The 25,978-nt window shown below is 39.8% G+C and overlaps 3 protein-coding genes and 2 long non-coding RNA genes across 6 annotated transcripts; 3 read left to right on the forward strand and 2 right to left on the reverse strand.

The window, feature by feature from the left end:
- Nucleotides 1-255: 255 nt before the first annotated feature.
- On the reverse strand, nt 256-4,203 carry LOC106165218 (uncharacterized). Of its 2 annotated transcripts, none has more exons than XR_015334868.1 (3): nt 4,017-4,203; nt 2,782-2,853; nt 256-1,463 (listed from the first exon to the last, which is right to left on the reverse strand). It is a non-coding gene; the product is annotated as an uncharacterized LOC106165218 (long non-coding RNA). The 2 variants fall into 2 exon arrangements; XR_015334869.1 differs by lacking the exon at nt 4,017-4,203 and adding an exon at nt 3,776-3,982.
- On the forward strand, nt 1,309-2,906 carry LOC147761633 (uncharacterized). Its single transcript, XR_015334867.1, has 3 exons — nt 1,309-1,472; nt 1,916-1,960; nt 2,455-2,906. It is a non-coding gene; the product is annotated as an uncharacterized LOC147761633 (long non-coding RNA).
- Nucleotides 4,204-9,019: 4,816 nt separating the features above from the next.
- LOC106165194 (uncharacterized) lies at nt 9,020-12,134 on the forward strand. The gene is made up of 3 exons (XM_087012405.1): nt 9,020-9,321; nt 9,756-10,823; nt 11,140-12,134. Exons 1-3 carry the CDS (start codon nt 9,252-9,254, stop codon nt 11,328-11,330), a joined length of 1,329 nt encoding a protein of 442 aa, XP_086868531.1. The 5' UTR covers nt 9,020-9,251; the 3' UTR covers nt 11,331-12,134.
- A 337-nt stretch (nt 12,135-12,471) lies between these two features.
- Nucleotides 12,472-15,074, forward strand: LOC106157286 (uncharacterized). The gene is made up of 3 exons (XM_024077540.2): nt 12,472-12,691; nt 13,425-13,898; nt 14,784-15,074. The coding sequence occupies exons 1-3, from the start codon at nt 12,634-12,636 to the stop codon at nt 14,939-14,941; spliced, it is 690 nt and encodes a 229-aa protein (XP_023933308.2). The 5' UTR covers nt 12,472-12,633; the 3' UTR covers nt 14,942-15,074.
- Nucleotides 15,075-22,992: 7,918 nt separating this feature from the next.
- On the reverse strand, nt 22,993-24,974 carry LOC147761634 (uncharacterized). Its single transcript, XM_087014162.1, has 3 exons — nt 24,522-24,974; nt 24,228-24,384; nt 22,993-23,963 (listed from the first exon to the last, which is right to left on the reverse strand). The coding sequence occupies exons 1-3, from the start codon at nt 24,732-24,734 to the stop codon at nt 23,557-23,559; spliced, it is 777 nt and encodes a 258-aa protein (XP_086870288.1). The 5' UTR covers nt 24,735-24,974; the 3' UTR covers nt 22,993-23,556.
- Between the last annotated feature and the right edge of the window lie 1,004 nt (nt 24,975-25,978).

A 25,978-nucleotide genomic window follows, 5' to 3' on the forward strand; every position in this document is an offset into this window, starting at 1 on the left:
CGAAATGTAGACACGCAGTCTGCAGATAATCTGTAAGTATGTGGTGAAGTTAAAAAGGCTGAGGACATTTCTCGCCAAATATAGATAACGCATGAAAGATGGCACCTCTTCAAATATCATTTCTAAGATTTCCTTTTCGGGCTAAGGTCATGTTTTCTGTAAATAAACAGTTTGTGGTGTACTTCCCTCTAAATTGGCGCGGTCTGCCGATGACAAGCCAACAGTATGAAAAATTGCGGCGAAATTAGAGAAAAATATATTCCTAAAAATGAAGTTATTAATAAACAGAGTTGATATATACGATGAGAGAATATCTCAATACAAACGGAAAAGTTTGGTATTCAGATCGAGATAAAGCCACACATGTAGCAGTTCACCAAGATAAGGCAGCTATTGGTCTAAAACATTTGCTACGTGTTTTTTTCAAAATAATAATAATAATAATAATAATAATAAATTAGTCCACTTCTAATTCACCCAGGGTCACAAGAACTTTGATTGTTTAATCCCAAAGTTAAGAGGAGCTGTCAGTCTTTTTAAGTTCTAAGTGAATCAGACGATTTTTTCCTTCAATTTTTACATCGAAAATGATCGGAAACTTCATGACTTAATATTTCTGATTGTTGCTTAAGCTGAAAAATTGAATTTGATCTTCGTAGTTTAATTTCTCCAGATATGGCTGGTAATTGGGCTCATCGGCCGAAGGAAAAAATATATATATTCAGATTGAAAAAAGAAAAAAACATTCTCTGCGAGCCCCTAAAAAAAGACCATGACACTAATTTGTTTTTAGGACAGCAATACTAATGAAACTGACAAATTAACCCCCTTAAATCGTCAAACAAGCATTCTCAAAGGCAAAAAATTCTTGTAAGTGACAGTTAGATGCTACTTAACGCTTTTCGAATTCCCTATCCACCCTATTTTTTCTACTACAACATGCAGTTTATCCCTACATATACGCCATCTGACAACTGAAACATAAACTACAATCACAAACATTCGTCTAATTCTGGTGATTTTCGTCTTTGACCAACCACATCAACACTGGAATTAAGAGACAAAAAAGTTTGATAATCTAGCAACTTAAGATAAAGTTTAGCGTTAGATTTCCAAAGTAGATCTGCACCCTCTCTGACCATTTACCGTTAAAAACTGTCACGTCAGGGTGACTCCGATTGTCATCTCAACCAAAGCCTTATACGATATATTTATGGTAATTTGTTTTGCAAATAAATACGTGTTTCCAACACTAAATAACCAGCTTTGACTATCAGCGACGGACATTTTTTGGGAAGAATGCCTATAAAAGGAGCAGCAGTGAAAGGAATCCCCATCTTCCCTTTTCGTTCTGCAGAAAGATCGCTCGCCAGGTCCTAACATATCCCGCTGCATCATGTGGAAAGTGGTAGCACTTGTCGCCGCAGTCGTTGCCGTCTGCGCCACAAACGTGGACGCCAACACTGTAAAAAGTAAGTAAATTAAGGTAACATGAAAGATTTGTTTCCATACTGCACGTATTTCTAAAAACACATTTTTTATGCTTCCGACCGAAGTACAATTTCTTTGATAGTGACTTTAAAAGTTAAAACACAATGAAAGGTGTTGTAACTTTGCGAGGTATTAATCCTTGAGGGAAGGAGGAGGGGGGGTAGCCTATTTGTTTAAGGTCAATGTGCATAGTACAAAAAATAACCTAGCAAAATCTGTTCTTATTCTACGACCAAACAAGAAAGTGTTTAATAGCAAATGTTTGAAATTCCAATCACTTGATATTCTCATATATACTATTCAGTAATTTCGTCTGAGCGAAGACCTACATGCCATTTTGATGTCAGTTTCTTCTGTGGCATCAGCCCCTGTAGACTCAGCCGACCAGTTACCATTGTTTAAACGGATTTTTTCTATTTTTCAGCGGCCTGGTATTATCATAACCCGTACTACCCGCCACCCGTACCAAGTAAGTTATAACATGCGCATGCGCACTAAATGCACGTTACAATGACATTCATTGAGAGACTATTAAAGGATTACGCGGTCTTCCTTTCATGTAGGTCCGCCATATTTTGGTCTCGGCCCTGCTAGACCTCGGCTCTTCTCGATGTGAATGCTTTCAATGACATTCAAGGCTCACTTCCAATGTATGTGGGACCAACTCCACGAGGACTTTCGCTGAATGCAATCAGATTAACAGATTACCGCGCCTCCTTTCGTTTCCAACGTGCCCGTATAATCACAGCTTTGCTGTATTTTATTCAACGCCGGAGTAGGAAAGTAAATCTGGTAATCTGATTACATTCAAGGGTGGGTGGGGGTGGGTGGGGGTGGGGGTGGGGGGGGGGTGGGGGGTCGCGGAGTTGGATTGATCTACCAGAACGCAGAAATAATAAACTGTGTGTTATTGATTAGAAAATTCAGAACCGATATTTTGATTTAATTGTTTTCTCCATTTAGCTTACAGCTGGCTCGCCTGGGGCCAATGGAGCAATTGCTGCAACGGCACCCAGACACGATTCCGTAATTGCAACCCGACCACCAGAATTGGATTCAACGGCTGCACAGACGCAAGCGTCCAGTCACAATCATGCGCCACCAATACATGCACGTAAATGCCCTTCCGGCGATCTATTCTGTCGCACTTATACAGCAACCTGCAGAAATCGACCAGCCTCCTTCTCGTGTGCATATTGATGGACCTTTGCTAAATACACTAGCACTTGTTCAACCTGCCAGAAAATTTCGAACGATTTCGTAAATGAAACGAGAGATGTACGGAATTACCCGAACTGCACCGAACTTGGTCACCTGTTGAAATGCAGTGCGTCAGATTCTTCGTCATTGGATAATTGCTATCTGAAATAAAACAAATATAATTTATTCATCAAAAAATTGTCTTATTGTTCTTAGAACATCTCACATTGCAGATTTTGTATCCAACGTGTTTCTTAAACTCTTTAAAGGTACACAAGCGAGCAGACACTGTGCACATTCTCTGTAATGCACGCAAAGTACTACCACTATAGATTCTTACACAACTGAAATGAAATCCACCTGCAAAAAAAAAAAAAAAAAAAAAAAAAAAAATCAAATTTATCACTCGATCAGCCAATCCAAAATACTTCAAAACTGCACATATTGTCGCAAACGTGACCTTCCGGTAGTTGCTTGTCCCCCCCAGTTCGTAATGAAATGAAAATTGAAACGAAAGAAAATAACGAAAAGAGTATACCCTTTGGTATTTCTTTAAATTATACTCTTTGAAACTAAACGGTGGTTTTTGGTCGAGCTTAGTGGCAGTAATTTGCATAGTTGTCGACTCGCTTAATATGTATCATTAAATATAAGCAGACGACAGAATCTTATTAAAATAAGTGTATGCATCTTTTTAGTATTAAGCAAATTGGTGCGCTGTTATTTTCATCGCGTCTGCATTTACATCGCGTTGATAAAATATTTTGTGAACAAACAGCCTATTCTAAAATGCATAATAGATACATGTACATAATTTTCTGGATGTACATCGATATAACTAAATATCCAAAATTCAAGGAGCAAATCTTAAACACAAAATACTTCAACCCTTTCACCTAGGTTATAATCGCATCTTAGATTCAATTTCTGGTGCTCAGTGTTCAGTGCGCCTCTTCCATTCAGTAAAGAAAAGAGAAATGCACTTCATGAATTTAGCTCGATTTTAACAAAATTCACGACTCTCATTCGTCATTCTTATCGGTCGTATGTGATCTCGAATTCCAATATGCTAACGATGACCTACCTCTTGTCCAGCTTTATGGAGAGTTTCTAGTAATCGAAGATACGCAGGGATTTTTGAGGATGCAAAACAAATATCGACCCAAAGTTACGATAATAGATTCTTAAAACTATAGTCCAAATAAGAATTAATACCAATACAATTACTATGTCTCAGAAGCCACCTTCATCAGGATATGAGACTATGACTGTACGTGTGACACATCGAGGCGTCATAACGTAGGGAAAATAATTAAAATTATTACCCGTTGCTTGAAAAATAGGTTAACTGTAACTCGGAGGCCATAACGTAGCTAAAGGAATTCTTTCCTAAACATCAATCCCCTCCGTCGCCAAGAGTCCGGATGCACCTTTGATGATTTCTCTTCATGTGAGTACAACTCACTTGGAATAAGCATAACTGTACTACTCGTCATAATCATCCATTCAGCCGTTAATTGGTATGACAACAACTTCTATACCATAGGCACTGTAAATTAAGGCCAAGGAGTTGTAATTAAAAAGATAAACCGAACTACAATCGGTGAAATACCGAGCATCTTAAAATTGTGCAAATTACTGTGTATTAACATGAACGTTGTATATAATTATTTGCTGTAGGCCGTGCTTTCTGTCAAAATGGATAATAACATCATTGTCACATGTATTTTTAATGATTCATACATGACAAATATCAAAATACGACATGCTTCTATTATTTTGTCATCACTCTTCTTGGTTAGTTCCAAAAATTTTATCACAAACACTAAAAAGTGTCAGGAAGAAAAAACTGCTTAATTATATACAACACATATTAAATGTAGCGTTAAAATGGCAAGCAATCTAAGTAGATGAGGACAGGAACAAACATAATTTAGGATAAGTAGAGACAAAGCATACATTCCATATTTTACATCAATTACACTGATATATATATATATATATATATATATATATATATATATATATATATATATATATATATATATATGTATTAATTTCTTCATTTATCACTAGAAATAGACAAAGATTTAAAAGTGCTTGTTTTCTTGCTATAATGAGTTTAATTAAATATTTGTATCAAGTTCACGTAGGGGTAATGAAAAAAGATAAAAAGTCGATTACATACATATTGAATGAGGACTTTCTAACCAGTTCTAACGTGTTCTAACCAGTTACAATTTAAATCACTCCAGACAAGTGATTACAATCCCCATATCCTTCATCATCCCACCAACAGTTCATTCTGCTAACTATTTCACTCGTTGATTACATATTTGATTTTATTGGAGCGGGTGTGCGCGCGTGCGCGTGCGTGGATGGATGTAATTACTAAAGCAAAAAATGTCCGAAGCGATCTAAATTAAGTCTTGTAGGAACGAGAATTAATCAACGGTCAAAATAAGGTACGAACCGTTTCCCACACACCATCAGCAAAACGCAAAATTATCCACCGGCCCTAAATTACATTAAAATGTACCAGTAATTATATCTTTTCTCACTTATTAACGTAGATAAAGCATGATAGAGTTCGGTTGTCCGTGATGCTGCATTGTTATCTCAGTATGTCGATGCTATATAAGCGGTCGCGGATTTCACGTTCGGAACGTTCTTTGAAGCCCACAACCCTTGCTGTCGCCAAAGAATCCAAGCCACAGAGATGTCCAAGCTTGCTGTTTTGGTTCTCGTCGCAGTTGCAGCGATGGGCATGGTGCAGTCTGAGAAAGTAGGGGGTAGGTGGACCTTTTAAATATTTACATAGCTTTTGAATGTGTAGAAAATGGTAAAGAAACATTCTAAGAAAATATGACTAAACAGATCTAAACGACATCCGATAGTTCTCCTGTTTTTCATTTTCATTGGAAAAATCATTTAAAAGACAAGAAACGTATATAACAATGTTCTAAATGCTTAATATCTTTGCTCATTTGGTAAAAATAAACACACCGAAGTCAAGTAATTGGGTCGTTATCAATTTACCATGGTAATTGTGATAAGAAATATTCGTGTAAAATTTCAAGAACAAAGATATCCATGTTAGTATGTTGCACCAAGCATCGAACTATGGCTCGGGAAAGCCTCTTTTTACTAGCATAAGGTCGCAAAAAATAATAATAATCATTTACATCTACATTTTAGCTTCTTGGTATTTTCGTCCCCCATACCCACCGCCAGTGTATTACCCACCAAGTAAGTAGATGTTCTTATATCTTTACCTTGAACATTTACTACCAAGTATTACCATTTGTGTTTGGATACAGTGCTTTAAATGAATAACATTTGGGTTCGTAAATTCGATCAAACGTTATTTTTAGGAGCAATTCGTGGTAATAATTTGCTCCTGTATTTTGAATTTGTCGGCATGGCTATAAACATGAAACCAACGTGTGTGTGCTCGCACGCGCGCGTGTGTATATGTGTGTGTGAGAGAGAGAGAGAGGGGAGAGAGTAAGCCTCATAGATCATCTTCAAATATTATTGTCCTTGTTCTTGAAGATCTATTCAACTTATCGACAGTTAGATGTTAACAACAAATTAATAGGATGGGTAGTGTGGGCGTTAGCATGCACACGATGTTCGTGACCGTGTGTACGTACATGCTTGCTGTCGCACGCGAAAAAAGTTCTCAAAAATGCTGAACTGTGGGTTAAATCACCCACAACAACCGCAAGGCACGTCTTTGGAATTCCCATTTTTATTCGAAATTGGTTAAGACAGCGTTTTCCTTCATTCCAGCTTACACGTGGTTAACATGGGGGCAATGGAGCTCCTGCTGCAACGGCTTGCAGACAAGATTCCGCAACTGCAATAAGCTGACCGGGATCGGCCAGACCGGATGCGCCGATGCCAGCGTCCAGCACCAGGCGTGCACCCCCACCAATGTCTGCTGAGACAACTCACCACTTCATCGTATCGGCCTCTTTACGTTGGCTGCTCACTGATCTTCTCGATACCGACGTCTTGCACACGCCATTCATATCTGTACTAAACCAAAGCACTGACAAATGAACTCGTACAACATCGGCTACTTCCGAGGTGGAGGGAAAACGGTCACGGAATCACCCGAGCTGTGAAAAGCGAATTGATTTGTTGGTTGATGCCGTATTGAAAGAAATATTCTGAGAAAGGATATAGATTGACGTTTTGTAATAAATCAATAAGTACTAAAAGACAAGATATAGTTATATTTTTATTTCTATATGATTTTAAAATGGTGCTAATCAGTTATCTCTTCACGCAGTTTGTCTCATGGGTACAGGTATATACAGGTATTTAAAGAATATTGCCAGTCATTAGAGAGCACGTCTTCCTTTTCGAGGAAATCTCTTGCTGTGTACAACGAGTTTGGAACTGAGTGAGCCTTTGTTAATTTGTCGTTTACAGGCACAGTTTTTCTGGACTAAGTCCTATCTTTTTTCACATCAGTAATGTTTACTTTATTGCTAATTGCGCATGTAGCACAGCAGAGACATATGGTGCCAGTGCACATTATAGACATACAAACCATTCACTATACCATAAGAAGATAATACTGAGGAATACATACAAAAGCTTTCTATTGTAGTGATAATCCATTTATTATAATTTCTATATCAAGTTTGCATGATTAAGAAAGGAGATGTCCGTCAAAACAACATACAAATATTATATATATCTTTGTTGGCATGTGTTTGATCTGTGTGTGTGTGTTAGCGCGGGTGTGAGGGTATGCGAAAGTGTGTCTGTGTGTGTGTGTGTGTGTGTGTGTGCGTGTGTGCGTACGAGTGCCTGGAGGAATAAATAATGCCATAAATGCCAGGTTGTCATCTAAGCCTTAAAACCGCAAGCTAACGGTTCGTTAACCAAGATTTTCAGCCAGATGACCATGCGGTGGACCCGGCCATTAAGAGCTGATAAAACCCACTGGAAAATGTCAAAGGTCACGCGGATGATAGTAGTCACGGTATACGCCTAATAACAGGGTTTTAAAATGCTTAGATATATATCATGTTTTCGAGAGTACTAAAAGGCCGGCTGATAAGGAGTAAGAACTCTTTGTTCATTTGATGAGTAGTAATTGGGATGTATACTTAATGTTGAAGTTATGGATTAAATTCTTTAATATTGCTAAAAATTGAGTTAATATAAAGAAACTTCATTGCGTATGAAGAATGTTGAATGGCCCATCAAGTGGATGTTACACTTGTTATTGGATCAAAAATCCCACATAATGAGGGGAAAAACATGAAGTAGAGTATTGTGGAATTTTTCTGACATAAAATGGGTACCTTTCAAGTTATCTCGAAAACAATCACATATGAAAGACATTTGAAGAAATTTTTCCATCCCATTCAAGCGTTCATTTAGTTCCCAATTCAAGTATGTTAAAAGGGGCGGCAATAGCTCCTACTGGAACATCCTCAAACCTATAATAAAATGGGAAAAAAACAAACAAACTAACTAACAAACAAATAAAACAAATCCATCAAAGTCCACCACGAAGGTATAAAGTGTAGATATCTGTTTGAAGCAGGAATTTTTCACATATCTCTCTTATGGAATTGGTAACAAGGGATAACAAGGAAAAAGCAGACGTGTTTTACCCCAGTTTTACACACACAAGCACGCACATTGAGAGAGAGAGAGAGAGAGAGAGAGAGAGAGAGAGAAAGAGAGGGGGGGGGGAGAGAGAGAGAGGGGGGGAAGGGAGGGGTAACTGAACACCATGAGTCAGTTTATAAAATATAATAATGAACTTCATCACTTTAATCAGAAACACGGTCTGAAGCCTAACGGTATCCAATTACCTGGGCACATCTCCAAAACCAAAGAATTGCCGAATAAACGACAGTTGTAATAGAATATACACTAACGAATACAGGAATGAATTGACCGATGAAAAAATGTAAAGATATAAATTCAACACCAATACCATAAAAAAATAACAAAAAATAAGAATTACTTTTAAGATCAGCAATGGGAATGATAACGTAGATACCCATTTTAACCAATTGCTATGTGCGATAGGTCTGTCAACAAGGTTCTATTTAACTCCTCTGTAAAGAGCTGCTACATGTACATGAAGACATCTTGATTGCCGTACCAATCAAGTCTTGCCAATGCCAACTCTCTTTGACAGCGTCCCTCACAGACACTTCGGTGTCTGTCACTAACACGTCATTAAGGAAATCTAAACACCGTTTATCCGATATTCATCTTAAATTCTAATATTAAAGTTACACGGACCATGAAACCCAAGGAAATGCCTAACATGTTACGCTTCTTTTGGTAGTTATACATATACGAGTTTCGTTCCTGGTAAATATTCAAACTGACTTGTTCTTTGACTCTTAAAACAAATTATTATTACGAATTTTAATTTGACGATTCATTTTAAAGGATCGGATTGTACCGGTAGAATGTGTTTGGTGTAGAAGAAGTGCAAAGCAGACATCTTGTGGATACGAAGTGTTAATATTTCACGGCAAGGAGAGAGATAGCTCTCGAATACAGAGACAACGATGATATTCAAGCGTGCTTGGACCGTTTCATTGCTTTTTATTGTAATTGGAATTACACAGCATAGTAGAGGTAAGTTATATCTTTTCTGTTTCTACAGAAAATATCAGAGTAAATAATAGAACGTGTAACTAAAGGAAGTTCAAATATAGACTAAAAGTGATCATGGTGTCTTCTGAAAAAGCAATACAAGGAATTCAGTTTCTCAAGTTTTTGACTGGCATTTTCTGCATGTGAGATATTAAAGAAGACCTTTGCTCCATACCCCTAATACAAGTGAACGGCTATTTCCTGCATACCAAGAGGTAACGATTACAGTAAAGGTGTTTATTGATAATAAGTATAAGAAATATAATAGCATACATTAAGATATTTCCATCACATATATTCATATTATTCAAGTGGGGAAATCGTACAGGGTGCAAAGAGAATAGACATATCATAAGAGGGATGAAGTACTATAATGCAGTGTACATGTATATGAAGACGACTTTTTCTGTCTTCAGGAGACCACGAGGGAACGGCTCCACAGGCCCAACAAAACGTGGCGTACACTCCCGGCACAGCGTACCAACCTGCGTACTCCCCTGGCACCGCGTACAATCCGTACCAGCAGGCGTATACCCCATCTACGGCATACAACCCATACCAACAGGCGAACACCCCTTCAACGGCATATAATCCGTACCAACAGGCATATAGGCCCGGATCCACGGGTACATCTCCGTACCAACAGGCATACCTAGTCCCAGTCCAGCAAGTCTACGGTGGACAGCAGGCACCTGCCGCGCCACAACAACCACAGAATCAGGGGGCTGGATATACTGGGCCTAATCCGTACGGGCCTCAAGGACCGCCAGTACAACCCCAGCCAGGAGCGTACAGTTCGTACCAGCGACCTCAGACCTATGCTGGATACAATACACAACCACAGGGATACGCAAGGCAGCCACAGACGTACGCGGGGTATGCAGCTCCTCAGGCGTACAGCGGATATAATGCTCCCCAGGCGTACACCGGATATTCAGCTCCTCAGGGGTACAGGAGTCCTCAACAACAGCAATACAGTGCGCAACAGTACGCGCCATCGTACTACCAACCACAGACACGGCCATATTACGGAGGAGGACAATCTCAGGCATATACGCTACCGTACTCCCCTACGCAAGCGTACGGTCCTCCTCTACAGCAACAACAACAACAACCTAATGTTGGCCGACCACAGCAACAGGTGTCCTACTACGCACCACCGACGCAATCTTACAACGCACAACCGGCACCGCAGTCGCAATCACCGTACGCACAGCAACCGCAATATCCTGCTCCACCGCAGCAAGTCCAGCAATACGGTGCGGGAGCACAACAATTGTATTATAGGAGCCCGACATATCCGTCTTATCCCGGAGTCCAGCAGCCTTATCAACCTTATGGGAACCCTGTCATTCCCCAGCCAGCGCAACACTCCGTGTCCACGGCAAGTCAAGAGAGAGCATTTAAGTATTTAGATTACGCTGATAATTATGACAGGAATACAGCTGAGCAGGAGGCACAGGCAGGGACGACTCAGGAAGAAAGTATGTTGATTGTGTTTTCTATCTTTAACCTCTCTCTCTCTCTCTCTCTCTCTCTCTCTCTCTCTCTCTCCTCTTTGTCATACTCTGATCTTTAAATCTGCTTATTTATTTCATTTGTGATGTGTGCTCAAATTGAATTGGGGTTCAACATCATTTACATCAGTGAACGGCCTTTTCGTTCAGCTTGACATTTTTATCATGATATAACAGGGGAGTTGAAAATACAAGACTAATTCAATCATTCATTATATGTTTCATTACCCAGCATGATGACTGGTTTAAATCTGTAAATTATGGATATTGCTTTCTCATTCAGCGCAAGGTGGTTGGGCCCCTTGGAGCCAGTTTGGCCAATGCTGCAGCGGAGTGCGCATGCGCTTACGCTCCTGTAAAGAAGGTCATCTTCTGGGGACAGACTTCTGCAGCGGAGTGCCGTTAGAATGGGACAAGTGCGCTGACGGAGACGAGGATATCTGTACCCCTACCATAACATCAGATGGGAGTTAATCTTCACTCGTTCGACGTAATGGGCTCTTTCGTTCACAAAAAGCCAGTTCCAAACATATGCAAAACATCTCCCGAGCTTCATGTAACATTTGACAAACAGTTTTATGTTATTCAGGTGATAGTAGTTATGGCTAGTTCGTTAACAAATGTACATGGACTTATAAGTTAACTGTTTAATTTTTTTTTGCAAAATGTGTCGTCATAAAGATTAACAAAAATTGTTTCTTCAATGGACGATTTTGATTAAACCACCTGTTGGTCTAAAAATTACGTTTGGGATTTAATTTCTTAAATGTTTCTCCTCTGGATAAAAAAAGGGAGCTGCAGTATCATATGTAAAACTATGGTGCAAGTAGTATGTTTTCAATTTACGAGTATTTTTATAGGCTGTTTTTATGTTTCCAAGGCATGTACATGTAGCTTTTTTTTCAAAAATACTACCTCAGTAAGAAAAGCCGATGCACAATGTTAAAATGCAGTACAAGAATGCAAACGTTGACTTGATTGAAAAAAAAAACAATATTATATCATTATTTTGTTCTTGAAATTCGACAGAGGAATATCTATATCAATTTTTTAATTTCGACTGAAAAGTTTGATCACTGTCGCTTAAATGAATACAGTGTATTTCTATAAAGAAAGTGTACCCAGGCAGACAAGGTAATATTGATTTTACTTATCTCTATTCAATTCGATCGTTGTAAGTGCATAGGTACCCAGTATGTTTGGAAGGGAATGGGGAATATTAATACTTAGGAATGTTGATAAAAAGTGTAAAATATGAAGCTCACAGTGTCATGCACGGTGAAATTTCAGGTGGTCATATTAATTAGAATCATCATCCGTCTGTGTCGCATTTTTTCACGGTTAACGGGTTTTCAACTTGTATCTCCATGTAACCACATTCATTATCATTTAAAGACCACTCATGGACAAATGAGACGCCACGTCGAGCAGAGGGACGTCGCTGTCATATACCATCGAACTATGCATCAAAATGGCGGAATTAACGATATTAACATCAGCCACAAATTATAGGGGCAGCGAGGAAAGCGATTAACATAGAAATAATAACAAGTATTAAATTATGACCAACCAAGGAAGTAATCGTGTTGATTGTATGCATGAGTTGTGTCGACCCGAAAGAAACAACATTGTGTCCTGATGTTTTGGCGCTTTTCTTTTGGCTGCGCGTGCTCAATCGGGTGTTCTGTCACCTTAAACCTGACCTAAAACCCAACAGAAGGACAGGCGCCGACGGGGGCGACTGGAAAGGACGGGCCACTTTGGCGATCTGTCCGTCATGCATTTCGCGAGGCTGCTATATGCTGTAATTGTCATCTGGCTAAGGTTTTGCGGAGGTAAGGAGGAGGTGTCGTTCTATTGTATAAATCCAGTAAAATAATATGATACGAATTAACACGGACGGCTTCTTGGGGCAGAAATATTCAATTCATTCTTTTATTTCTTTATTTCTTTCCTAGTGGGATGATTTCCAACTTTTATACATAACGAAAATTGTTCGTTACCCATACGTTTAATTCTTTAAAGATAATTTCTTGTGCCTCTTTGTCACTTCAGAACAAGATCTTTAATTTTGATGTAGTCACAGTTGATCCTGCTTAAACGTTTCACACATGCCATTTCCAAGTCTCGTAAATTGGCCAGTGTATTTTACAGCATGTTTTCTTCAAATGTGCAAGACGATCGCGTGCGGTTTAAAGGTTTGTGAAAATGATGATAAAAATGGGTGACCCCTCACACACCTTCCTTTACAAATGACGCTTTTATTTCTGCCAACATCAACATTTACGTTTACCACAACGGTACTTGTTTAATTTCTTACAGTACCTCAAAACCACCCTTTCAAATAAACTTCTTTTAAATTCCACGGTTTACATATTACCATTTCACTCGCGTAGATATGCAAATAATCGGGGGGGGGGGGGGGGGGGGGGACTTTTACAATTCCCAAATTGACTGCAGTGGGACTTTGATAAGGTTGTAGACGACAGGGCCTCCATGAAAATATCAAATAAACCGACTTTGCTCGTACAGCTAAACAATTTGTGTGTTTTTTCTTTTTAATTTCAGCTCAGTACGGAGTTCCATATGGGGGTCAAACAGGGTACGGGGGTACAGCAAACCCTCTGTACCCCACCTACGGATATGGAAACAAGCCAGTGTATGGATACTCACCTAATCCGGCGTACACAGGCACGTCGCCGTACGGACACTATCAAACTCCAACTTATAGCGGATATGGATACTCTCCAAACCCAGCTTATGGTGGATATGGATACGGGTACTCTCCAAACCCTGCATATGGATCAACGTCCCCATATGGATACTCCCCCAACCCAGCCTACGGGAATCAGTATGGATATTATCCGCCTCAGACTTATCCACCTCCGAAGTATCCACCTCAGACTTATCCACCTCCGAAGTATCCTCCTCAAACGTACCCACCTCTACAGTATCCGTCGCCGTATCCGCCCACGCCTCCGAATTATCAGCCGCCGTACCAACCACCCACCATTCCGCCATATAAACCAACGCTCGAAGACCGTAAGTACATCTGTTTACTTCCCAGCTGGTTTAATTTTTTTTCTTGTTTTAGTTTTGATGAAAGAGAAATGTGTTGTTGTACTTAGGTCTTATGACGAGAAAATGTTGAATGAAAATTTAATTTTGGTCACCGTTCTGCTTTAATGATGACCATAGAATGTAGCACATTTGTCGTTTGATAAAATGTGTTGAAAACACTTATCATAGTTATTGTAGTCATAAAGATAATAATTATTCTCATTTGCAAAATAAATAATACTTTGAGTAGACCACATTTCCAGTCCAGGTCCCAGTTGAAAACAACTTTAATCAGTCCCCTGGCTTAGTCAACTAGGATGCTTAGTTAACTAAGGGGCCATTCAGAATAGTGCTAGCTGGTCCACGGCTTAAATATGGCGGACTGTGTCATAGTCCTGTAATGTTCTCTCCACCTCTTTCATGCCTCCCCACGCATCGTCCCTGCAGGGGCACAGTAATTAAATCGCGGCTCAATTCGACCGGTCGAGGGACGACGCGTGGGGAGGCATGTGAGAGGCGGAGAGACCATTACAGGAGTAAGCGGTCTTACTTTCATGTAGGGCCGCCATATTTAGGCCGTGGACCAGCTAGTACTCGGCTCTTCTCATTCTGAATGGTCCCTAGGATGCCCATAAGAGTTCCTGATTGGGCAAGATGTGCGCATGTGACCATACAACGTTGGTAAGAAATATGATAGCCAGTGGAGCTGACTTGTATTTAACGCTGTAATATTAGTTATGACACAGAACCTCCCAACCTCAATGTACCTGTATCGTCTCTTTCGATCCACCAATTTCATGTTATACACTGTATATTCATTAATAATGTCTTATGGCATATGTATTTTCTATGTTGTACTTTTCCCAGTGCTGCGCGGCTGGGCCACATGGACCGACTACTCGGACTGCTGCGCAGGCGCGCAGTCCCGCATCCGGTACTGCCTGAACCCCCGGGCCCTGGGGTCGGAACCTTGCAGGGGAGCGGCCGTGGAGTTCCGAACCTGCGGCACTACGACCTGTGTCTAAGCAGCCTGGTAGTACATCAAGGCGCCTAGCCACACCAAGGCCACACAAAGAACTAGGAAAGATCTGAAAATCGACCAAAGTGCATCGCATGCAGTAAAAAAGCCTTCATTTTCATAGACGGATGCAGGGTGATGAAGGGGGTGGGGGTGGGGGGTGGGGGGTATCGGCTTGATATATGTCCAGTGGCCGATCTATTCTGTGATAGCTAAGGAAACATACCATTTGCTTGTCTTGTGGACTATTTACTTGAGATACTGGGGTACACCGCTGTACCTGGTTTGTCTATATAGGATCAACACGTTCAAGGGACCGGGGGGGGGGGGGGGATAAGGGGGGTTATTCACTGACGTTAAATGATAAAGAACGGTTGATTCAAAACATAGCGAGATATGTCTTTTGAATCATTATATTATGTTAACACGGGTAAAATAGAACGGTTTTCGGAAACGTTTTGCCCTTAATATCACACGCAAGTGTAATTGTGATGCTTCTGGTGCAGGCTCAGCAATAGTAACCATGATGTTTTATATTTGTAGTAGTAATGTTTCTTCTATGGTGCATTCAATAAAATATCCAGTGAGCCTTACAAAAAGAACTAAAGTCATAAAATATGTCTTCACAAAAAAAAAAAATCAAATGAAAAAAATTAAAAAGCTGGCAAATCTGAAATTAATTTATCAATTGACTCTAACTTAAAATTGAAACCCAAAAATACATAAGATCTGATAAATGATCCTAAAACAAGATATAACTTACCACGGTGTTCTGCGCAGTTGACTGATTTGAACAAGGTGCTTTGAGGAGAGAGAGAGATCATACAAAATATGAACTAAGCGCAGAGTTGTTAGTGGTGTCAAGTGAACAGAACGTATATCCTTTTGTTAACTAAAAAAAAGACAACAAACATTTTTCATGAAGAATGGTACGCAGTTTTAAACATCAGTTGCTTATCAAGTGATTTAAATCATTTGGACCCAAAGACTTTGTCTTTATTTGTTGGAGCCTTTGTGAAAATCGAATAAATTTGTGATTTCAAATATTATTTTAGCGTTTCTCTTTTTTTTTCTCTACTCAGAAGATATCAACATTCGTGTTCCTGTTGCTGTTATGTTTTTATCATTCTCCCATCTCTCTCTCTCCTTCTCTCTCTCTCTCTCTCCCTCTCTCCCTCTCTCTCTCTCTCTCTCGTTTTAACATCAATCTCTCACGCGTGTCATTATTTTCACTAGGAGTTCTCAAAAGATGTTAATATCTTCTAGACAACCAAATTGTCAAAGAAAACATGTTAATAGATACAATTAACTGATATACTTTTCTTTGTGCGTTTCATCAGATAACCCCTAAATCTGACCGTTTACGTATGTTTTACTGGAGATAAGTATAGCTATTTGACCAAACTTATGTTTTATAAAATATGTAAATGTAGAAAATTACGATTGATGCATGATATGATATCTATCTAAGTGCAACTTAAACATATTTTTCACAATTATGTTCCATCAAGGTATCGGAATTGATAGTAATTTATTGTTGATCTTTATTATATCTCAAGATGTCTACCCTATACTTTCAACTACATATGTGACACTAATGATAAAATACGTCAGCAAAAAAACAATTTTGCTGAATGCACAACCAGTGTTATTCTTTGTCTAGTACATGTAAATGTACATTTGTTGATTGTGTTTTAGGTCTATGCGAATGCTTCCCTCTCTTTCTTTCAGCCTATATGCCTGCAATGCAAGTACGCCTGTCCGACCGTCCGTTTGTCTGTCTATCACCCTTTTTTCATTGTTGTGTCCTGCATGCGTGTGCGTGCGTATGTGCGAGCGTGCGTGCATACCCTATGCATAGCCAACTCGCTGATGTCGTGCTAATGCACATGCATCCTACGTGCCTCCACACGCCAGGTAAGGTGGAGTAATTCGGGCCCAATTACTTCAGCTGATACGTTTTCTATGCATTTAAAATGTCCAGGTGCACGTGTCCTGATCTACAAGGGCGGAGGGGGTGGGTGGGGTGTGGAGTGATATCTCATCATGTTCCACCCAAGTTTAAAAGGTCGATTAAGGAAGGTGTAAAGATGAACGTTTCCATGGGCGTAATATCGTATATGGACGTCATCGAAAAGATCGCGTTTTATTAATTTTTCGTGAATTGATCACTTATTTATTCATTTACTGCCCTCCCTTATCATGGTGATGACGTTGCAGATTTTGAACAATTACTCAGAAAGAAAATAATAAAGGAGTAGGCCCTACAGTAACAAAGAGCTATAGTTCGTGTTCCTCATTTTGTCGTCGTTCGCCATAGAAGGTGTGTCACCCAGCAAAACCTGCGCTGACCACTAATGAGAATCTATCAAATTTATCAACACTTTAAAGCGTTTGTGGTCTTTTCAGCTAGTTTAGTTAAGCATACTGATACGTGGACAGATTGCTGTTTCTTATCTTGGGTTTGACCTTAATATGGAGTTTTGAAAAATAATCTCAAAACATCTGTATATTTGACCATTTCTTTGCAATATTTAGATACTTTTTTCGAGGATATTTTTTGATGCACGCCGATGTCTTCACCAACAAACCCCTTGAAAACACCTGCTTTATCACTAAAGAGCACTTTAAAACAACCTCACATTTTCCAATTACATTTCATTTATTTATTTATTGTTTTTTAATTTTCGTGCAGTTGCATTTCACATGTACTGTACATTGTACATTTACACGTTTTACTTACTTTGAAGATTTTTATCAATTTTTTTAAAAATCAACACAAATCTGCCCATATGTGGTCCATTATTTGACATCATGTCCATTTTACAAGCTGGCGTTTGAAAATAAAATTGAGAAAATAGACGTCCAATAATCACGCAGTTAGGCCTATTACAGACACTTTCGATATTACCATTATTATCTTGACCGTTCTATCGCCTGACATCGAACGAAATCTCGCATGTCGCTGACTATGATCGCCTTCCAATTATCGCCGAATTGGCGAAGGGATATAAATACTGGCATTTCTCCTCGTCTGGTGAACACCAGAGCCCCGACTAGTCAGGGAGTGTTCCAGGAGTACCATACTGTTTGCAAGACAACCATAATGTTGTGCCTTATATTTTTAACGTGCGTTATAGCTACGAAAGGTAAGAAACTACATGTACTTTACAACTCCATGCGAAAGGTACTAGAACCTGTCTCAAAATTGGTTTTAGATCAAACTTTTTCGCCTGGTGTAAACTTAATAGATAAAATGCAAAACTTTAAAGGAAACAGTTATTTTATTTCACTTCATTTCACTACTGACGGTGCATATTTTCTAAATTGAAGTAGTCTTCTGTTCCAAAAGCCAATAAAAATCACGAAGGTTCAACATTTTCTTGAGAAGCCATCTACAGACCGGTAAAAAGCAAAAAAAAGGAGTTAGTGTTTAAAGATATTACTTAGATCTCTGTTTCGTTATACGTGCTGTGTCGGTTCATGAGAGATGTGCTTAGGGCTTCGAATTTCCTATAGGTAAAGGGATGTGGAGGGAATTGATCGCCGACGATATGAAGCAAAGCACATGTTGATGAGAATGATTTTTTTTCAATGTTTGTTACAAATGTTTTACAAACTTTTGAAATTGTGCCTGCAAATCAAATCCAACAGGCAAAAGATGTCTGTCAGTTTGATATGTCCCTTAAATTATCCTCTATGAACCATCGAAAATGTTACTGGATGTAATTTAAACCCAATAATTACTCTGCCAACAGTAAACCAAGTTTTTGTACGGAATCTCTTTTGCTTCCTACAGCTACCTATATAGCTCAAGGCCCTGCATTTCCTCCACGACACCCCCTGGGACCCGTGTGGTTCCCGCCGAGAGCCCAGCTTCTGCGTCCACAGCAAGTCGTCCCGGGGATTCAACCCCCACCCTCGGCAAGTCAGATAGCCAAAGGGATTAAGAAGGTCCCCGCACCGACAGCCAAATTACCCCAAAATATCCACAACTCCTCGCCGCCTCAGCCACCCCCCGTCGGACCCGTCCAACCATCGCAACTTCTCCCCAGGACCGTGTACTCGGCCGCCTGGGCGTTGTGGAGCCAGTACACTCCCTGCACGGCGTCTTGCGGGGGAGGGATCCAGATTCGTCACCGTGAGTGTCTATTGACCAAGACGCTGTACACCGAAAAGGCCGCAGGTGGGGGGTACGGACCACAAGCATGTGCTGGGGCCACCGTTCAGTTGCTGCCTTGTAATCAGCAGCAATGTGTTGGTAAGTACCTTTAAATGAAGAACTCCACGTAAGGGTATAAGTGTACGAAAAAAAAACTATGTATATTACGATATGGAAACGGCTTATGTTTCATTAAAATCTTTTCCATGGATGACAGCCACAAAAAGGTCAAATGTAAGCGATGATGATATCATGATGAACTTAAATGGTTGACAAAATAAGTATCTATACTTTTAAACTGTGGATGAACCTTTCCCATCTAAGCTGCAACCATGATTCATGTTACAGTATTACTTCATTACACTGAGTTTAAGTATTCTTCCCCTGTAGTTGTAGGCGGATGGAGCAAGTGGTCCTCCTACACCCCGTGTTGTTCGGGGTTAAAGATACGCCACAGGACCTGCACGAGCCCTGCTCCCCTGAACGCTCCTCAGTGTGACGGCCCGGCAGTTGACGTGGTCTTCTGCCCTGCTTCTGAGGACATCTGCGGGTGCCCGGAAACCTGTGCTCTTAAAGGTATGCTTATACACCATACTTTTTCTAGACCGTTCTTAAGTAGGTATTCCACATTTAATTACTTTACACAAATGATATTTGTTTCATATTTGGACACAGTGCTGTGGTCTAAAATGAGCAATTTACACTACACCGTAAATAAAAAAATCAAATAAACATAAAGGTTAAAGGTGTGGATACTAAGTTTATACACGATTCTAATTGCGCCACGTTTTTCTGTTCATAAGTAACTTGTTCTCACCCCTTTTGTATTCTAGTTGACATACCAGTACAACCAGCAGGGTACGGACCAAATCAACAATTGCCAAAATATGGCATCCCCTACACCAACAACCAAGGACAACACGGTTTAGTGGCAGCTCTGCCGGATGATTCCGGGCCAGCCAGTCAACCATCACCTCCTCTTATACTTTCTGGCGGCGCCGTCTACAGTGGGGATAAAAGCCCGGATGGTGTCGCCCACATAGGGGATAAAAGCGGGGCAAACTATAAAGGAAACGGTGTTGGCGCCGTTTTTGGTGACATTGAACAAGACAACGTGTACAATGGTGGCGATGGTGGCGCCGTCTACATTGGGGACAGAGGTAACACCGCGAATACAAACCAGGGAGTTGATCTTGGTCAGTTTCCACAACATGCCGGTGTCTCTTCTTCATCGTCTTTGGTACCCGCCTTGGTTGCTGGCGGGAACACCAGGAACACTTTGTATACTGGACCTGACGGACCCGTCGTTAACAACGTGCAGGTACCCAGTGGTAAAGGAGGTAACGTGTATACCGGGCCTAACGTTCAAGGCAATCAACACGGCCAGCAGGGTGCTCATTCGGCGGGAAATTGGTTGTGAATGACGTTCAACCAGAGTTGGTGGGCAGGGTTGTTAACGTGAATGACGTTCAACCGGGGTTAGTGGGCGGGGATGTATACGACGGTGCTGCCCCAGGTGGACATGGTCAGGGGGGCATACCTGTTGTTGCCCAATTTCAGCGACAGCCAATGGATAGGAGTTACTACGGCGATGGGGTTGGAAACAGCCGTTAAACCAGGATCTGGTGTGAAGTTATCTGTAATTGAACTTGGAAATAATGTTAATTGACTGCATCCCCAGAAATGCACTGCATGACGTCACGCTTAGCCCACTGCGCATGCGTGCACTTTTAATGAGTTGCTAGATTGCCATAGGAAAATGAATGGGTTCGCGATTCGTGGGTAATTCGTGATAATTGACAAACTAACGGCCTGATGCCGATAGACAGCAACGCTGTGCTATGCTTCAAGCAACTCCTGACCAAATATCGCTAGGGTTTTTTTTTAAATTCTGTTGTACACACGTACTAAGAAGTTGGCCGAGTATTGCCTAGCCTACCCTCAGCAAAACGCACATATTTTCAGAAATAGTGATTTTAGACTGTAGATTCACTCAGAAACAAAGGCAAACTAATTCGTTGCCGATAGCACCAGCAGATAGCAGCACCATACAGAGTCTGATTAAAAACTTTCATGGCAATTGAAGAACTTTTACCACTGTACAATGTAGTCCAAAAAAAAACACTTAACACAAATGTGAAACTGCCCAGTGCAAGGCCAAGAATTCAATCAGTATTTTCAATTATATTATCAGATTCTACATAAATTGACTGACAATATCACTACTCAGTATTTAACTAATATCTTAATCCAAAATTCCTATCATCATTTAACAATAATGCAAAATTCTTCTTTCAGATTGCTATTTATTTTAAATTTTAATGCTGCAACTGTTCCAAAATAATCTTGTAGTAAAGGAAAAATGAAAATAAGAAGTGGAAGACCAATTTTACCCACATTATTCAATTATTTGAATATAAAAAGAATAAGATCACGATTTAACAAATTAAAATAATCTTTCATTAACTCTTTCATGAATAACATATTTAACAAAATTAAAGTTATAAATTAGTGGTAATGGCTTATTCTGGAATATATGACCTCTGCACATCATCAGTACCTGACTTGGTACAGTATAGTTAGGCTACTATTTGGATACAGAGTTAGATTTAATAATGTAACCATAAGAACAATATATATTACAATAAACTTCTCTGCACATGTCAGACGCTTGTCACCATGAACTAACACTACTTGACAATGGGCTGAGCACTTATCACAGAGTCTGTGTGCAATGCCATTGTTGTGCTGTGATTGGCTAGTTGAGTCACGTGAAGCCCTACTGTACCGCCCTCGCGTATCGCGTGAATGCTGCGCATTTCTGGCCATGGCTAGTTAAACGGTTCCTTTCAATCGAAAACTAGTGATTTGCACATGGTTTCTGTTAAAAATATTTTATTAATTTTTTTTGAGGTTTCAAAGGGTATGTACGTATATTCAGCGCATTCATCTTTATTTATAATAAACAAAAGCGAATGGTTCATCATATTTCCAGTTCACCAATTTGATCAAAAATAAAACCAGATGCTCATTTGTCACCGACTATTTCTATATTTTTAACCTACGTTGTATCAATATTACTATATTTTTAACCTACGTTGTATCAATATTACTGGTCTTCAGCAAAACTAGGCTCTTTTCAGTATGGTATGACAAGAGTTCGGCAGCACTTGTGTAGGCAGTCACTCATCAGAGACAATACAGTTGCGTGCTTAAACAAAGGAAAATATTCAAAATCTTGGAGCAATTTAAATCAACGAAGAAACCTGGATATTTATTGGTACTCGCAGGACACTATGTATGTAGGGCAGTTTTTGTAATTGTATGATTGGCTTCTAGCTCTCTTTCAATCTTAATCTGCAAATGAGAATGTGCTCGCAAACTTGCCGTAAATTCTCAAGAAATCGTAGTTTTTATTTATTTATTATTATTTATTTATTTTATTATTATTATTTTTTTGCAAACTTAACGCTTATTATATTTTCATGTAAATGATAAGCTGTTCTTGCAAAAAATGTTAAGTCTGCGGTTAATTTACAGCAATTTTTGCTAGTTTGCTCCAAAGCTTTGAATTTCTGAATGGGTGCTATGTAAGTTTTTACGTGTATTATAATCATTATATAAAATATAACCGGATGATATGTCTGCCTTTGGTAGCTGGGAGGTCAATGCCCACCTTTTCAACTTGTTATATTTATATCATTCACCCCCATTAAACGATAATTTTAATTTAAAATTAATTTATTAATTTAAATAATGACCCCCTATAATACTTGCATCAATCATAAATCTAGCATACTGTAATATAAACTGTCAACACCTCATTAAATCCTTATGAATCACCCCTCAAAGATGGAATTTACCAAACAAGTTCAAAAACATTATTGACTCGCGGTTTCCGAATAAATTAACTTTATTGGTTTTCATTGATGCACACTGAGGAACACTTTCTTATTTCTTAATTTTCTCAGCAACCAAGCGTTTCATTAAGGAAAAATTTGTACAGTAGCTAGACATGTCTCTTGTTCTTACTTGGAACTACTTGACCGTGACTTGTGAGTATTATTCACTGTTGAACAGAGTAGAAAATGCACTAGGGGTACCACGTGCGAAAAACACCTATTACATGTATATAAATAAGTAGCATTAAAATTTCCTCAGTGCTATAATGTAATAATAATAATATTACATTCAGATGGACTTATTTTCAAACTTGTGTGAAAACATCTTTAACCACAGTGTACATAAGTACCCAAAACAGGTATATATATCAATGTATATTTGGTAGTTATATGCTTATTTTATAAGTTCTGTCAGCGTCACATTGGTAATACTTAGATACAAACGCCAATATTTTCGAAAAAGCAACACTAAGTACAAAAAGGGGAAAATTCCAAATTCACTGTCACGGATATCCAGAATCTAAATCAAAGTTTTCACCTTCGATCTGTTTTCATTAATCACTCTGATAAATCAACGAGTGGCCCGTAGGTTTGGTTGTAGATGTTATTTGGATCTTCGGTCAACCAAAACTCAAGAATACTTTCGGCAAACTCGTCAATTGAAACAAGGCCATCTCCGTCGGTGTCCATCATATCAAAGTTGTCATTGGAGCATTCAGTTGGGGTGTTAAAACTGTAATAAAAAGCAGCATGTTCTTTCTTGGATATGAAGCCATCACCATCAATATCCAACACATTGAACTCTGTACAAATAAAAGTTTTGTAAAACTCTTGTCTGAAGTATCTTTCGTTCAGCACTGACAGATTGTACTGACGGTGTTCGTCCTCAGAGATGCGTGGTCTATCTCCTGCAAGGAATGCCCAGACTTCCAGGCGACTATTTAAAACGCTCTCAGCACTTTCGCCTGAAAATAAAAATTGCCGTCAAATAAACCACGAGTTATCACTCGGAAATTCCCCGGTCGTTTAGCACCTTTGTGCAGGGGAGGACAGATTGAGGACGATTGCCCTCTTATAAGTTTGTTTAAAATGAATTATTGGGATCCTTTGTAAAGAGTTTAACGTTTTTCCACCACCAAGTTCACTATACTCATCTCCCCACCCCAATTTCCCAGGCTACGGCTTAGCGGAGGCATTTTGTAAAAGTACGATAATCTAATTATATTCACCACTGAGGTCCAAATAATCTATAAGAGTCTGTGCAGAAGTCACCATATCTTCCTTGGTAAAGTACCCATCAGCGTTGACATCCAAACGCTGGAAAACCGTTCGGACTTTTCGTCTCCAGTGTTCTGATCCAGTCAACAGGGGGTAATCGGTTGGTATCTGAAACGTTTTAGAGAGGGCGCATAAAATTGCAGAGGGCAGTTAATTTGTGCATTATAAGGTTACGCGTAATACATTGCTACGAAATTGGCATAAAATGAACACAATGGACGTTTATCGCTAAAATGATAGCTTACCTTCTTTAATCTAAGCGGTCGGTTTACAACTCCTCGGACAGGTTGGGCAAATGTTGGAAACCCGGTGTCAAAACCATTGTAGTTAATCCATGCTTGCGAAGATGTGATAACCCTTCCCAACCTCCTTACCGGCTGGAAACATATTGCCAATCTGCTCTTTGCAGGCCGCATAATTCTTGCTAGCCCTCGGATCGGTATGGTTATCTTTAACATGGTGAACTTCGAACATGCAGACTAACCAGGAGCTTGGAAAATAGTAGTCGCTCAAATCAAACATCAAATCCGGATTGTACAGTGTACGTGTATTTAAATTATGGAAGTATCATAAGAGTTACCAGACTGGAAAGAAAATTACAAAGGTGTCTAGTGTAGCGTATTGTCACAGTCCCAACGTGAATAGAATAAAGCTGTGCCAAGGTATAATGTCCCCAGACGCGGTAAATATTGGCCTGCTGAACTATAGACGTGAAAGCATACTCTCTGCATTACTGAAACCCCATCTGACCCTCATTTCAATTTAAATAGCAAAAAAAAAGAAATGACTTCGGCCATCTCCTGTTAAAGCTTTAGCATTCCACTGAATGTATCCCCTCCTGCAACTCCTCGCGTGTAAACGGAGGAGCTGAACGGTCATCAATGAAGACATGCTGGCAACCCGGAAGTACAGCACCTGTAGCCCGCTATGCACTCAGAAAGCAAGTAGCCCCGAGGATTCAACCCCCACCCCCGGCGAGTCGGACACCCAAAGGGATTAAGAAGGTACCTGAACGGTAGCCAAATTACCTACAGGAATCAAAAAATCCCCGCCGCCTCAGACACCCCCCGTCGGACCCGTACAACCACCACCAAATTTTCCCAGGACCGTGTACTCGGCCGCCTGGGCGTTGTGGAGCGAATACACGCCCTGCACGGCCGCGGCGTCTTGCGGGGGGAGGGATACAGATTCGTCACCGTGAGTGTCTATTAATGAAGATGTGGTTCACCGAAAAGGCCGCAGGTGGAGAGTACGGACCACAAGCATGTGCTGGGGCGAGCGTTCAGTTGTTTCCTTGTAATCAGCAGCAATGTGTTGGTAAGTAACTTCAAATGATGAACATCACGTTTAAGTATGAGTTAAGTGTACAGAAATTCTATGTATATTACGAGATGGAAACGGCATGTGTTTCGTTAAAATCTTGCCTTCGCATGACAGCCACAGAATGGTCAAACGTAAGCGATTATGCGTATCATGATGAACTTTAATGTTTGACAAAAAATAAATACCTATGTTTTTAGATTGTGTCTGAACCTTTTCCAACGGCGTCATCTAATCTGCAGCCATAATTCATGTTACAGTATTGTTTCTTTACACTGAATTTACACTCTTCGTTTTGACCAAAAAATGAATTTTCCTGGAGTAAACAACAATTTTTCCATACTTACCAATGGTTAATGAATCCATTTTTACATTCAAAGTT

The sequence above is a fragment of the Lingula anatina genome, chromosome 5, assembly GCF_051362555.1.
Source record: "Lingula anatina isolate TDL-2025a chromosome 5, LinAna3.0, whole genome shotgun sequence".
Taxonomy (NCBI): domain Eukaryota; kingdom Metazoa; phylum Brachiopoda; class Lingulata; order Lingulida; family Lingulidae; genus Lingula; species Lingula anatina.

What these genes read in the sequence shown, in the direction of transcription:
- LOC147761634 (XM_087014162.1), bottom strand. Translation starts at nt 24,734, where the DNA reads ATGTTAAAGATAACCATACCGATCCGAGGGCTAGCAAGAATTATGCGG. An exon ending in GACCGCTTAGATTAAAGAAG is followed by an intron (nt 24,385 to 24,521) that starts GTAAGCTATCAT and finishes AAAACGTTTCAG; the next exon opens with ATACCAACCGATTACCCCCT. An exon ending in AGATTATTTGGACCTCAGTG is followed by an intron (nt 23,964 to 24,227) that starts GTGAATATAATT and finishes TTTTATTTTCAG; the next exon opens with GCGAAAGTGCTGAGAGCGTT.
- LOC106157286 (XM_024077540.2), top strand. Translation starts at nt 12,634, where the DNA reads ATGCATTTCGCGAGGCTGCTATATGCTGTAATTGTCATCTGGCTAAGG. An exon ending in CTGGCTAAGGTTTTGCGGAG is followed by an intron (nt 12,692 to 13,424) that starts GTAAGGAGGAGG and finishes TTTTAATTTCAG; the next exon opens with CTCAGTACGGAGTTCCATAT. An exon ending in TAAACCAACGCTCGAAGACC is followed by an intron (nt 13,899 to 14,783) that starts GTAAGTACATCT and finishes TACTTTTCCCAG; the next exon opens with TGCTGCGCGGCTGGGCCACA.
- LOC106165194 (XM_087012405.1), top strand. Translation starts at nt 9,252, where the DNA reads ATGATATTCAAGCGTGCTTGGACCGTTTCATTGCTTTTTATTGTAATT. An exon ending in AATTACACAGCATAGTAGAG is followed by an intron (nt 9,322 to 9,755) that starts GTAAGTTATATC and finishes TTCTGTCTTCAG; the next exon opens with GAGACCACGAGGGAACGGCT. An exon ending in AGGGACGACTCAGGAAGAAA is followed by an intron (nt 10,824 to 11,139) that starts GTATGTTGATTG and finishes TTTCTCATTCAG; the next exon opens with CGCAAGGTGGTTGGGCCCCT.